This window comes from Euleptes europaea, chromosome 17 (assembly GCF_029931775.1).
Source record: "Euleptes europaea isolate rEulEur1 chromosome 17, rEulEur1.hap1, whole genome shotgun sequence".
NCBI classification, from domain to species: Eukaryota; Metazoa; Chordata; class Lepidosauria; order Squamata; family Sphaerodactylidae; genus Euleptes; species Euleptes europaea.
This window is the reverse complement of record NC_079328.1, coordinates 35,566,177-35,579,300: the sequence shown is the minus strand read 5'-3', so window position 1 is coordinate 35,579,300 and position 13,124 is coordinate 35,566,177. Positions and strand designations below refer to the sequence as shown.

At 42.4% G+C, this 13,124-nt stretch overlaps 1 protein-coding gene across 1 annotated transcript; it reads left to right on the top strand.

Moving 5' to 3' along the window:
- Positions 1–401: 401 nt before the first annotated feature.
- Positions 402–12,174, top strand: TK2 (thymidine kinase 2). The gene is made up of 9 exons (XM_056862784.1): positions 402–461; positions 1,672–1,746; positions 3,165–3,218; positions 3,426–3,515; positions 5,014–5,087; positions 8,871–8,959; positions 10,062–10,141; positions 11,388–11,468; positions 12,076–12,174. The coding sequence occupies exons 4-9, from the start codon at positions 3,432–3,434 to the stop codon at positions 12,172–12,174; spliced, it is 507 nt and encodes a 168-aa protein (XP_056718762.1). The 5' UTR covers positions 402–461; positions 1,672–1,746; positions 3,165–3,218; positions 3,426–3,431.
- The last annotated feature ends 950 nt before the right edge of the window (positions 12,175–13,124 follow it).

Genomic DNA, 13,124 nt, shown 5'->3' with positions numbered 1-13,124 from the left:
GAAAAAGTCTTTCCCTTTTAAAAGAGGGTTAATGGGAGGTTATTTCCCAGGTGACGTTCCATGCCCTGAAGAGCTTCCACTGCCTATTTCCACACATTAACCTTCTATTAAAGGGGCAAGATATATTTTTTTCCTTCAGGCTGTGTCTTGCAGTATTGTGCTGGTACAATGGTATTTAGGTATGATTCAGTTTGATTTTTTGGCTTTGCATGATGGACCGTAACACCCGAGCCACTGAGTTGAAAAATCCTTCAAAGTGACATTGATAACAAATATATAACACGTCGTTTGTCTTTGCAAAGTATAAAGAGAATGATGCGTAGCAGGAGAGTTAAGTAAAATTTAAACTTATTTGCTAGCACAAATTAATGACTGTCATAGATGTACAATAATTCAAGTAACTTTCTCTGTATTATTTTTAAGATAAACACCTGCCAAATGGAGGAGAGAAAAAGACTGTTGTAAGTAAGAGATTTTTTCCGCACTTGTAAAGACAAAGTTTATGGGATACAAAGTTCTTATTGGGTGTAAAGGAGAATTTATGCTTGAGGTAATTAGGATCGTCTTATTATCTTGAATACTTGAAGACACGGTCACAGAATTCTGACTGTGTAAAATATTTATAAAACAGAATATAATTTCAAGAAAGAAAGGGGAAGGAGAGAGCAATTAACTGCCTCATTTTAAACTAAACTTGTTTTATGTATTATGTACCCTTATCATGTGTGTATGTAAAGTGCCGTCAAGTCGCAGCCGACTTATGGCGACCCCTTTTCGGGTTTTCATGGCAAGAGACTAACAGAGGTGGTTTGCCAGTGCCTTCCTCTGCACAGCAACCTTGGTACTCCTTGGTGGTCTCCCATCCAAATACTAACCAGGGCTGACCCTGCTTAGCTTCTGAGATCTGACAAGATCAGGCTAGCCTGGGCCATCCAGGTCACACCCTTATCATAGGCTTTTATAATTTACCAAACTGGTTGTTCTAGAAAAATTGAATGATGCATTTCAGAATTATTAACTCAGATAATTTATAACTAACACAGTAATACCAAGAACAAATCTATTCTTAATAAATGAAAGAAACTGTAATTTTTACTGTCTATAAGCAAGACAAAAGGAAATGTATGTTTATTTATTTTTGTCTTTGTGCAACTTTGTGCAACTAAGTGTGGTTTCACATTGTGATAGTTTCACATTGAAATATATATGAGAGGATCAACAGGGGTCACATTCTTTTTTAGTGTTCTCCACGAAGCTGTTCAAACTGTTAATGAAATGCAGATGTTGCTGACTGTGAAATCTTTAAATGTTAAAATCCATCAAGAATCCAACACCAGCACATATTCACCAGTCCTTCTGCCATTTTGTAACCTCCAAACCCATAATTCCTCTGGACCACGTAGCATCTCTCATTCCAAACTCTCTGGCGCAGAAGTGGGAATTATTGACAAGGTCCTCTGTCACCCTGTGCCTTCTAACAAAATCCAAAACTTTCATTTTATACACTTACAGATTCCTGAGGGGTGGGAAATCTTTGCTTGGGTACTGTTGGTCATATATGGAGGGGGATTTCATCTGCCGCTTTCTCTTCACAGAGTTTGTCAGCTGTCATTTCAGCTTAATTCACAGCCTCTTTGTACAGTTCTGAAACCTCCATGTTTCTTCCACCAGATCTGCATCGAAGGGAACATTGCAAGCGGAAAAACGACATGCCTGGAGCATTTTGCCAAAAACTCTAGCATTGAGGTGACTGGATTTTAAACTCTTTGCGAGCCATCCGATTTTTAAGCACCTTGAGTTTTACTTTGGAGCCTTGTTTTCATCAAGGAGGTAAACCTATGAAGTGGAGTAGCTCAGACGTTGGCCAGCCTCAGCCTGGCTTCAATCTTAAGCACGTTGGACCTGGAGCTCCCATGATCTGAATTCGTTTTCTTGTCATTCATTTGCCCTCCTTCCACAATTACAGCGTGAACCCTGGAAGCTGCTGAGGAGTATGGAACATAGAGGGCAGCTAGCTTAGGGATTCCTTCCTAATCCTTTCCCTGGTTTGAGGGAAGAGGTCTGAACGGGCCCTATTCTAAGCCAGTACTGGGCTAGTGGTCCAGTATATAGATTCTTATGCACACTGCGGTGGGATGCATACATTCAGGGTATGTGAGAATTCTCTGAGTTTGCAAGATGAGATGGCTGGAAGGGGCCATGGCTCAGTTGGCATGCAGAAGGTCCCATGTTCAATCTCCAGTTAAAGGCACTAGGCAAGTAGGTGATGTGAAAGACCTCTACCTGAGACCCTGGAGAGCCGCTGCAAGTCTGAGTAGAAAATACTGACTTTGATAGACCAAGGGTCTGGTTCAGACCAAGGCAGCTTCATGTGTGGAAGCATGACATGTTTATTAGGGTTCCCAAGTTCAAAATGTTTAAGACCTGCTGAGTTATGATGTAATTTCCATTGTGATCCTGAGCAGGTCTTCTTGCCTGAGAATGTAAGAAGCCCTCATTGTGCTAATGGTACTTTATTGTATCGTCCATCCAATATTGCAGTTTGCATTGTTTGAAAGCGTAAAGATGTGAAAGCCATTCTGAGCTTTTGGATTGAGATGTTAACTAAATATTTGGTTCGGAGATGGTCTTTTAAAAATTAATTTAAACCATGGAAAAGACTTTGAAGAATTAATGAGCTATCAATCAGGGCGTCACCCTTATATACCCAGTCGCGCAATGTAGAACTATATGCTGAAGCGCCCAGCAGGTCATCAGGAGCAGAATAATGCAAAGAATATTATTAATAACACAAAGGCCAGTTGGATCCTTGCTCAGCAAGAGATTAAAGGATTGTTCGCTTGCCTGAGAATGTAAGAAGCAGTCTCTGGATCAGATCCACCTAGACCAGCATGCTCTTCAAGAACCCCAGCAGCCACTGGGGGAAATTGGCCAGTAGCCCACCAATGGATCACAGCCCATCTTATGTCAGTACAAGCAGTGCTGTGAACTTAATTCAGTTTGTGTCTTATCTCTTCAGGGGTATGGTTGAATTTCCCAGACGGTTTAGACCATTCAGAGAAATTAGGCTTTACTATATCTGTTGAAAACCATCTGTATGGGGTATGTGATTGTGTATGTGGGGGAAGTGGATGTGTTGAATTACTTTTTCTTTTTGAACTCAGGTGTTGACTGAACCGGTGTCTAAATGGAGGAATGTTCGTGGTCATAACCCTCTGGTGAGTTTCAAGGATGAATCCTTCACTGTCATGTACGGCTGTCTCTTTTTGACCGCACAAAACCCATTCCCTCCTGCTGCCTGAACTCTGTTGCTTTGGTCACTGTGTTGGAAAATAACTTTCATTATGTACATTTCCACACCCCATCTTAATGGTTGTGCTAGCTAAGCAAAACAATCACGATAATGCTGTTTCTCTCAATTCCAGGGCTTAATGTACCAAGATGCATCACGGTGGGGCATAACGTTACAGACTTATGTGCAGCTTACCATGTTGGACCAGCACAAGAGGCCGATGGTACGTCAGAAGGTTTTGTCGCTTATAAGACTGAAGTTCACAACCCAAACAAAAGCGAACCCTGAGTTCATAGAATTGCCTGTGCTCACAATCAACCTGTATTACTGTTGACACCCCACTGGTTGAAATTCGTATTGTAAGTTCCATGGGAATAGCGCCTGTCCCCTTACTGTCCTCTGATCTTGTCAGAGGTTGGAAGTTAAGCCAGGTTGGTCGTGGTTAAAGATCACCAAGGGAGAGTGGGGCTGCTGTGCAGAGGAAAGCAATGGCAAACCACCTCCGCTCATCTCTTGCCTTGGAAACCCCGTGGTCCTGGTGTCGCCATGAGTCAGTTGTGACTTGATGGCACACAATTTTTATTGTTATTATTTTGCTTTGACAAGTGCTGGGCGTATATAAAGTAGCAGTAAGCAATTCCAATCTGAATTAAGCCTGTGCTTGTGCCTGTGATTAAGTTCTCAGTGCACAAGTCACAATATAGATTCGATTGTGTGGACCCAGGGAAGACCTGAGGGGGAAAAAACCAAAATGAGTAGTTAGGCCCTCAGTTAGCATTATAGTCGACTCCTGTATTGCCATTTTAGCATCAGCGGTCTCTTGTGGCCATTTCTTTATTTATTGATTTATACCCCATTTTTTTTCTCAGTGGGGAACCCAAAGTGGCTTACAACATCGTTCATGTCATCTCCATTTTATCCTGACAACAACCCCTGTTTGGTAGGTTAGGCTGAGAGTGTGTGACTGGCCTAAGGTCACCCAGAGAGTTTCCATGGCAGAGTGGGGGACTGGAACCTGGGCCTCCCAGATCTAACCATTATACTATGCTGACTCTCTGGTGAGTGGCACATGAACACATGAAGCTGCCTTATACTGAATCAGACCCTTGGTCCACCCTTGTCTACTCAGACCAGCTCCCCAGGGTCTCAGGCAGAGGTCTTTCACATCACCTGCTTGCGTAGTTCCTTTAACTGGAAATGCTGGGGATTGAACCTGGGACCTTCTGCATGCCAAGCAGATGCTGTACCACTGAACCACGGCACATGCCTTTTCCCCTGTACTTGACACCAGGGGATTAAGGCTGTTTCAGAATGAGAGGACCAAGATTCTATTGGTGGCCCCAACATTCGCATGGCATCATGGGTGGCTCTTGATTCCCTAGTGAGGAGGCCAGGTAAGGGTTCTAGAGGACAGGTATCTTGTGCTTCATGGTGCAGAATTGGTCTGTCTTTTAGATTTATTTCAGGACAAAGTTCGTTTTTGTTGTTGTTGGACTTATAGACTTAGTGATGTTATTTTGTTTACGTGCAACTATAATCTATACAAATATTGCTACAGGCTTGAAGTAGTTCTTTCCTTTTACTATCCAACTATAAAGATTACAAGTTAACTTCTCCAGGCTTGGAGAGGAGACATATAAGATTCCTCCAAATGCCTTTCCCCTCCAGCGGATTCGAAGAAAAGTAAAATTGCTGAACATCTCTTGTCCGTTTTTTTGCAGACTTCTTCCATAAGAATGATGGAAAGGTCAATTTACAGCGCCAAGTACATCTTTGTAGAAAACCTGTATCGAAGGTGGAGTACCCAGAGTCTTGTCTGTTTCAGCTGTGTTCATTTTCATGTGGCGAAAACCTTTGCTCTCTAAACTCACTTTTGGTTTATTCCGCACAGCTCTTTGGAAAACACTAGTGCACAAGTTTATCCAACGTAGTCCAATTTATTGTGTCTGATTATAAGCTGTGAAAACATATTAGGTGCTACGATAATACAATTATATACAGAAAGACTTATATTCTATTCCAAATCATACAAAAATATCCTGTATACTCTATGTGAGTCTTTTAGACCTTGTTCATATAATTCCATCTATATTCCATTCCACAGAAGTCCAATGCTGGTACCAAAGAGGAGTAGAAGGGGATATGGCCATTTCGATTTCTTCAACAGTCCCACTTCCAATCTGCTACACTTTGTATCCCTGTTGGGAACCGGTCAACTCTTTGGTTACAAGAAGATGGAGAAATAACTTTATTACAAGTTGTACCCCTCTGGAAAATTGTCAATTGTCCTGATATTGGAATCTCTCATTGGACATAAATATATGAGAACTACAAAATTGGAATCTAAGATTGGAAGTGGGACTGTTGAAGAATCGAAACGGCTGTATCCCCTTCTACTCCTCTTTGGTACCAGCATTGGACCCCTGTTGAAAGGAATGTGTGTGTGTTAAGTGCCGTCAAGTCGCTTCCGACTCATGGCGACCCTATGAATGAAAGTCCTCCAAAATGTCCTATCTTTGACAGCCTTGCTCAGATCTTGCAAATTGAAGGCTGTGGCTTCCTTTCTTGAGTCCATCCATCTCTTGTTGGGTCTTCCTCTTTTCCTGCTGCCCTCAACTTTTCCTAGCATGACTGTCTTTTCCAGTGACTCTTGTCGTCTCATTATGTGGCCAAAATAAGATAGCCTCAGTTTAATAATTTTAGCTTCTAGGGTCAGTTCAGGCTTGATTTGATCTATAACCCATTGATTTGTTTTTTTGGCAGTCCACGGAATCCGTAACACTCTCCTCCAACACCACATCTCAAAGGAATCTATTTTCTTCCTATCAGCTTTCACACCCATACATAGTAATAGGGAATACGATGGCATGAATTAATCTAGTCTTGGTGGCCAGTGACACATCCTTACACTTCAAAATCTTTTCTAGCTCCTTCATGGCTGCCCTTCCCAGTCTCAATCTCCTTCTGATTTCTTGGCTGCAATCTCCCTTTTGGTTGATGGTGGAGCCAAGGAATAGAAAGTCTTGAACAATTTCAATTTCCTCATTGTCAACCTTAAAGTTGTGTAATTCTCCTGTAGTCATTACTTTTGTTTTCTTGATGTTCAGCTGTAGTCCTGCTTTGGCATTTTCTCTTTTAACTTTCAGCAGTAGTCGTTTCAAATCTTTACTATTTTCTGCCAATAATGTAGTGTCATCAGCATATCACCAATTATTAATGTTCCTCCCTCCAATTTTCACTCCACCTTCATCTAAATCTAATCCAGCTTTCCTAATTATATGTTCTGCATATAGATTGAAGAGATAGGGAGATAAAATACATCCTTGTCTGACACCTTTGCCAATTGGAAACCATTCCGTTTCTCCATATTACTCCATATGAAAGGAATATAGATGGAATTATATGAACAAAGTCTAAAGGGCTCACACATAGTGTACAGGACATTTTTGTATGTTTTGTAATAGAATATAAGTCTTTCTGTATATAATTGTATTATTGTAGCACCTAATATATGTTTGCCCATTGTTATACAACTTTGCTTCTGTGCTAATTTCCAAACCCTTTGGTATGAGTACAGAGGTGTTTGCTTGTTTCCAGTTGATTATAAGCGGTGGCAGGAAAGCACGACTAATAAAACTTTTTATGCAAATCAAGCACATTGATTTTGTGAGCCGCCTCGAGCAGCTGTCTGAAGAGGAGAGGTGGCATATATACATATTCTAAATTAATAAACCACAGCATTCAAATGTCATAAAACCCAGCCCCAATTAGATGATTTTTTTGGGAGGGTCGAGCCAGAGATTCATCTCATTTATGTTGATGTCTGACATCCGCCATGGCATGCAAACCGTGCCAGTTGCGTGCAATCAAGGTGTCACCAGTTGCAAGACATAATTGCCCACACTGCCCTCTCTGGTGATCAGTTTTTCCTCCCCATCCTCAGAACTGGAACATTTATTATCTTCTGAAGATGGAAAAAAACCCCGCCAAACCCACCCACTTATTTGTTAAGCCACAAGGTGGCAGCTCTGTAACACAGTCGTTCTGGCCAATACTACATTTATATGATTGAAAAGTGCAGATACGAGCAGGCAAGAATTGATCTACAAAGTTTCCCTGTATGTTCCAGTCTATATGGAAAATGAGATCTATTGAATAGGTTTGGAATCGCTTTCTCACTTGGATTTTAAATCATCTGTTTTTGCCTCCCTCCCCTTTTGTATCAGACGGTACTTGCATGTATTGAAAATCTTAGAGGCTGTGTATTTTTCACCCCCATTGATTAACCTGAGAGTTAGGGGGCTGCCCCGTTAGCCTTTGAATGTTTGATTGTAGAGCTGAAGTAATTGATATGTGGGATTTGTTGAATTCAATACAGGGAGCTGCAGGGTCATTGATTTTCTATGTTCCATATGAACCAGCTGCAGTTTAAGGTTTTTGAAAGGGAATCCGTAATGGCCCTTACCAATTTGAAGATGTCAGACAGTAAAGTGGGGATTTTCTTTTTGTAAATTTTCCTTTTTTAAAATATTTTTTATTTTTCACACTACATACACAATAAACATACAACACATTCAGTACCACGTTTACATACAATACATTCAGTACCACGTTGACTACCCACCATAATACAAACATAACTACTAACAGTGCACTAGAATATAACCTAACATACTTTACCAGGGTGTAACTAAAACATTTAATTTCATTATGAATTCATAACCAAAAATCTAATGTACTGATCATTATGAACAGCCTTATTATAATAATTATATTCTTACAATAATAATATTTATGCTCTGTCTTTTTTCATATTTTGCCACCCCTGTACCTCAATAATTTTTACCATATTATATGTTATCCCCCGGGGTAAATTTTCTTAATGTACACAGTTGTAGATAATTTTGTCTTTCTACATTGCACTAACATGTAACATTGTGTAACCTTTAAATGCAGCTACTTAAAAGCTCCTTCAAGTCAGCAGATCTTCCAAACCAAAGTGTTTTAAGGTTGTGGTAGAAAAAGTTGTAACCAGCCATCAGTTCTGTGAACTTAGGCAGATCATGAGAGGGAGGGCCGGAAGGGTTGCATCAGTTTGGCTCTCAGGGCCCTTCCTGACCACTTTAAGGTCAGGAAGCAATTGTCAATGGCCAGGGATCATGGAGGGGTTTTTTTTGCCACCTTCTGGGCATGGAGTAGGGGTCACTGGAGGTGTGTGTGTGTGTGGTGGGGGAGGTAGTTGTGAATTTCCTGCATTGTGCAGGGAGTTGAACTAGATGACCCTGGTGGTCCCTTCCAACTCTGTGATTCTGTATTGGCCCACGAAAAATCCAAAAAAAATTCCATGTAATGCCTTGTGATTTGGGGCGACCAAAATGATGCAAATGTCAGCCAGCTCTTGTAGAATTAGTTTTGGCTCTGTTGCGGTGCTGGGTACAAGTCATAGTGTGGGTTCTGGAGTTATGGGGGCAAACACATGGGTACAGCCTCGAAAAGGTGAAGGGCTGCTTAAATGTATTTGTTACTGATGTTACCACAACTATGCATATTCTCTGATTTCCCCCTGTATTTGTTACAGTGGGAAAATGCCAGAAGTGGATTATGTAGTACTGACCGAATGGTTTGAGTGGATTGTCAAGCATTTGGATGTTTCAGTGGATTTAATAGGTAAAAATGCATAGGTGGTCTTTTTTTAAAAAAATAGGTAGCTTTCGTGACAGGTAGATCCTTTGCAGTTGCTTGGGCTGGTGAGTCACTGCCACGTTTTCTTTTGTATTCAAGGGGCCAGTCATGTCGCAGCCTGAATAAGCCAGCCTAGCCTGAGTTTGTCAGAGCTTGGAAGCTAAGCAGGGTCAGCCACGGTCAGTACTTGGATGGGAGACAAGCAAGGAAGTCCAGGGTTGCTGTGCAGAAGCAGGCGATGGCAAACCGCCTCTGCTTGTCTCTTTCCTGGAACGCCCCTTAGATGGGGTTGGCATGAGTTGGTTGTGACTTGGGAAGCCAGCGTGGTGTGGTGGTTAAGAGGTATGGAGTCTGATCTGGAGAACCGGGTTTGATTCCTCGCTCCTCCACGTGAGTGGCGGACTCTAATCTGGTGAACTGGGTTTGTTTCCTCACTCCTACACGCGAAGCCAGCTGGGTGACCTTGGGCAAGTCACAGCTCTGTTAGAGCTCTCTCAGCCCCACCTACCTCACAGGGTGTCTGTTGTGTGGAGGGGAAGGTGATTGTAAGCCGGTTTGAGTCTCCCTTAAGTGGTAGAGAAAATGGGCATATAAAAACCAACTCTTCTTCCTAGCAGCATGTTCCCTCTTCTTCTACAGGTTGAATGCAGATGTGGGCCATGCTTTATATTTTGGTTGGGGAGATTTCTTAACCCTTTCCCTGCTTACTGTTTCTCCACTCCAAATCCCCCTACCCAATGCTGTCCTCCCTCTGTGCAAACCCTGCTGGGGAGGAGAATGATATGAAATGGGGGGAACAGGACAGGGAAAGTGTCCATCACCTCTGTTCTCCCCCTCCCCCAATTGCTTCTCCACTTGACCTCCACTTTTCAGCTGAAGCTGCTTTTATTCCTTCAAAAGGCCCCAGTGTCCCATAAGACGTGCTTACATGCATGTCTCCAGCTCCAAAAAGGGACATCCTCTTTGATAAATGAGATCTGGGATGGGCTGGGTGCATCTAAACAGCCATAAATATACTTTCTGTCTGAGCCTTCCCAGGACCATGTGGAATAAAAATCACGCTAAATACATTTTATTTTTATGGCAGTTTATCTGCAGACCTCTCCCGAGATGTGTTACGAAAGGCTAAAAAGGAGGTGCAGAGAAGAGGAAAAGGTCATTCCTGTGGTAAGTTTTTGGATATAGTTTGGAATGAATTCTTGTCATTGGCTTTGAAAGCTGATGACGCAGGAAGTTGGCCAGGATGGAAAGATGGAGCACATAGAGATGTGCAAAGCATTCCCAAAGGCATGCGTTCCCTGGGCAAAAGAGAAACTAAATTAGCCTTAGTCTCTTTCAACATTAACATTGTGCCTTTCTGCCTGAAAAGGTAAAGGTAAAGGTCCCCTGTGCAAGCACCGGGTCATTCCTGACCCATGGGGTGACGTCACATCCTGACGTTTCCAAGGCAGACTTTGTTTACGGGGTGGTTTGCCAGTGCCTTCCTCAGTCATCTTCCCTTTACCCCCAGCAAGCTGGGTACTCATTTTACCGACCTCAGAAGGATGGAAGGCTGAGTCAACCTTGAGCCGGCTACCTGAAACCAACTTCCGTTGAGATCAAACTCAGGTCGTGAGCAGAGCTTTGGACTGCAGTACTGCAGCTTAACACTCTGCGCCACGGGGCTGAAGATGTGGGAAATCCCCAGAGATGGATGGAGTAACAAACTGGCCGTCCTTTGGGAAAGAAGGGAGATTCTTGTTCTGAGGCATTTACCCTTTTCTCCCGCAGATATCAAGACCTGCTGCCAACTCATGAAATTACAGATTTAATTGTTGAGCATTTAACGGGGCAGTAAACAGATGATAAGGAGAGTTACTGTGTGAATACTTTACTATACACAGTTGCCTTTGGGGGTGGTTCATGCGCTTGGCGCATGCTGATTGCTGGCTGGCACCAGCAGCAGCACTTCATTCCGTAATGTTACCCTGTTTCACTGAAAGGAGCATTTGCACAACTTTAATTCTCTTGTTTGCCTGTGTTTTGAATAGCAGCTGCTCTCCAGGAAGAGGTAGTCAAAGCAAATGTGAATGCTGTGTGTGCGTAAAGTGCCATCAGATTGCAGCTGACTTATACTGACCCCTGGTTGGGGTTTTCAAACCAAGTGATTAAGCAGAGGCGGCCTTCCTCCGCAGAGTCTTCCTTGGAGGTCTCCCCTCCAAGTACTGACCCTGCTTAGCTTCCGAGATCTGATGAGATCGGTCTATACCATGCTGCCTTCCCTCCCTAAGTGCGAATGTTAGCAGACATTTAACATTTTCTATAATGCTCATTGGTTAAATTACAGACTAAATCAAACTGTTGTGTGTCCACTACAAAGACAACCATTAAAATAACTTCTTTCTCTCCCCCCCCCCTCTTTTCCGGGATACAGCAATATTTGGAAGCTATTCATCGACTCTATGAGGAGTGGCTTGTTAAACAAACACTGTTTAAAGTTCCTGCTCCCGTGCTTGTAAGTATATATTCTTGAGGTGTTTAATCCCTTTTTCATCAACGACTGTGCCCATGCAAAACAGAGAAAGTGGAAACAATAGAACATGTTCTGCTGCAACGTCCCTTCTACAACGACATAAGATCGCAGTACATTCTCCCCATATTGTGATCCTTTCCTGTCTGCCTTTGTGTAGCAACCCTGGTATTCCTTAGTGTTCTCCCATCCGAATACTACCTAGGGCTGACCCTATTTAGCTTCCAAGATCTGATGAGATTGGGCTAGCCTGGGCCATCCAGGTCCAGGCATGGTATTAATATAATTACATTTATTTTGTTCATTTTTATCCCAGGAGCTCAGGGGAGCATGCATCATCCTCCCCTTCTCTTTCTTACCCTCACAACAACCTTGTGATGTGGGCTAGGCTGAGATAGTGTGACTGGTCCAAGGTCACTCAGTAAGCTTCCGTGGCACAGTGGGGATTTGAACTTGGGTTCTCCCAGATCTTAATCCAGCACTCTACCAATGACACCATGCTGGCTCTTGTGTGTTTTTAAACTTAACCACTTCAGCTCTTGAGGTAAACTTTCAGAAGCCTTGTTCTAATGTTTGGTTTCTTGCTTCAAAGGTTCTTCAGGCTGACCAAGATATACGGGCTATGATTGAGAAATATGAAGAAAACCGGGACCGAATCTTATCCTCCTGCAACGGGCGGCAGTGTTTGTAGAAACACATTCGCCTTTTCGTGTTATTTGTTTGCAGAACTCAGTATTAAGGTCATAGCTTAGTGCTTACAGCTCTGTGGTCAGCTTCATACATGATGGGTCTTCTGTCATCTCTCTGCGTACCTTTTCTCTGGTGGGTGTTTGCAGCTTGAAGGAGCTTCAAAAGTGGTTTGCAGTGAGGTACCGTTGGAGGAGAATTGAGACGCCCCACTGCTTGAACCCAAGGCCTTGAATACGTCTCTCTAGAGTGCAGTTTAAAATCGGAATTGGGACCTGCCCTCCTGGATCCCAGAATATCCCTTCCCTGCCAGGAGAACTCCCCACCTTGAGTCCCCATGTTGCCTTGGTAACTCTTCTAAGCAATTTGATGTTTTGAGTGTGAAGAGTTTCTACAGGGAAAAGGAAGCTTGCTTGCTAGGAGATATTTCTGCCCCCTCCCTTCTGAGGTGTATTTCAGAGGGTTCTTCCACTCGGTCCACAAACTGGTTTGTGGACTTGAAAGAATAGCTCTAAGGGTCACTCAGTTGGGTGACTTCTTTGGGGGGAGATCAAGAGAATATGTTGACAGTCTGTCGTGCTCTTTTCTGAATAATGATTATGTAGGCTGCAATATTTAACAGATATTTTTCATGTGTAAAGCACCGTTTCTCTTGAATGAGAGACTAGAGACTTAAAACAAAACAGATTTCCCCTTCATCTTTTGTTACATTCTGATGACATATTTATCCTAATATGCTGCTGTGACGTTACTTTGCTATTTCATAGATAGCTTTCTATGAGGTTCTTTTTGAAATACACCTATTTTCAAATCCAATTTTATACAATCCAGAAAAAGATGAAGTATAGTTATTTTTTTTAAAGTATGAAAACTAGCTGTTGTATGAACAGAAGAATGACTTTGTGTTTTTATTCAAAATTGTCTGCAGTTTTCTTGCCATTCAAATATTTAGAA

Excerpts from the sequence above, each read along its gene's own strand:
- TK2 (XM_056862784.1), top strand. The coding sequence starts at position 3,432 with ATGTACCAAGATGCATCACGGTGGGGCATAACGTTACAGACTTATGTG. Across the intron at positions 3,516-5,013 it reads ACCAGCACAAGAGGCCGATG|ACTTCTTCCATAAGAATGAT; the intron begins GTACGTCAGAAG and ends GTTTTTTTGCAG. Across the intron at positions 11,469-12,075 it reads AAGTTCCTGCTCCCGTGCTT|GTTCTTCAGGCTGACCAAGA; the intron begins GTAAGTATATAT and ends CTTGCTTCAAAG.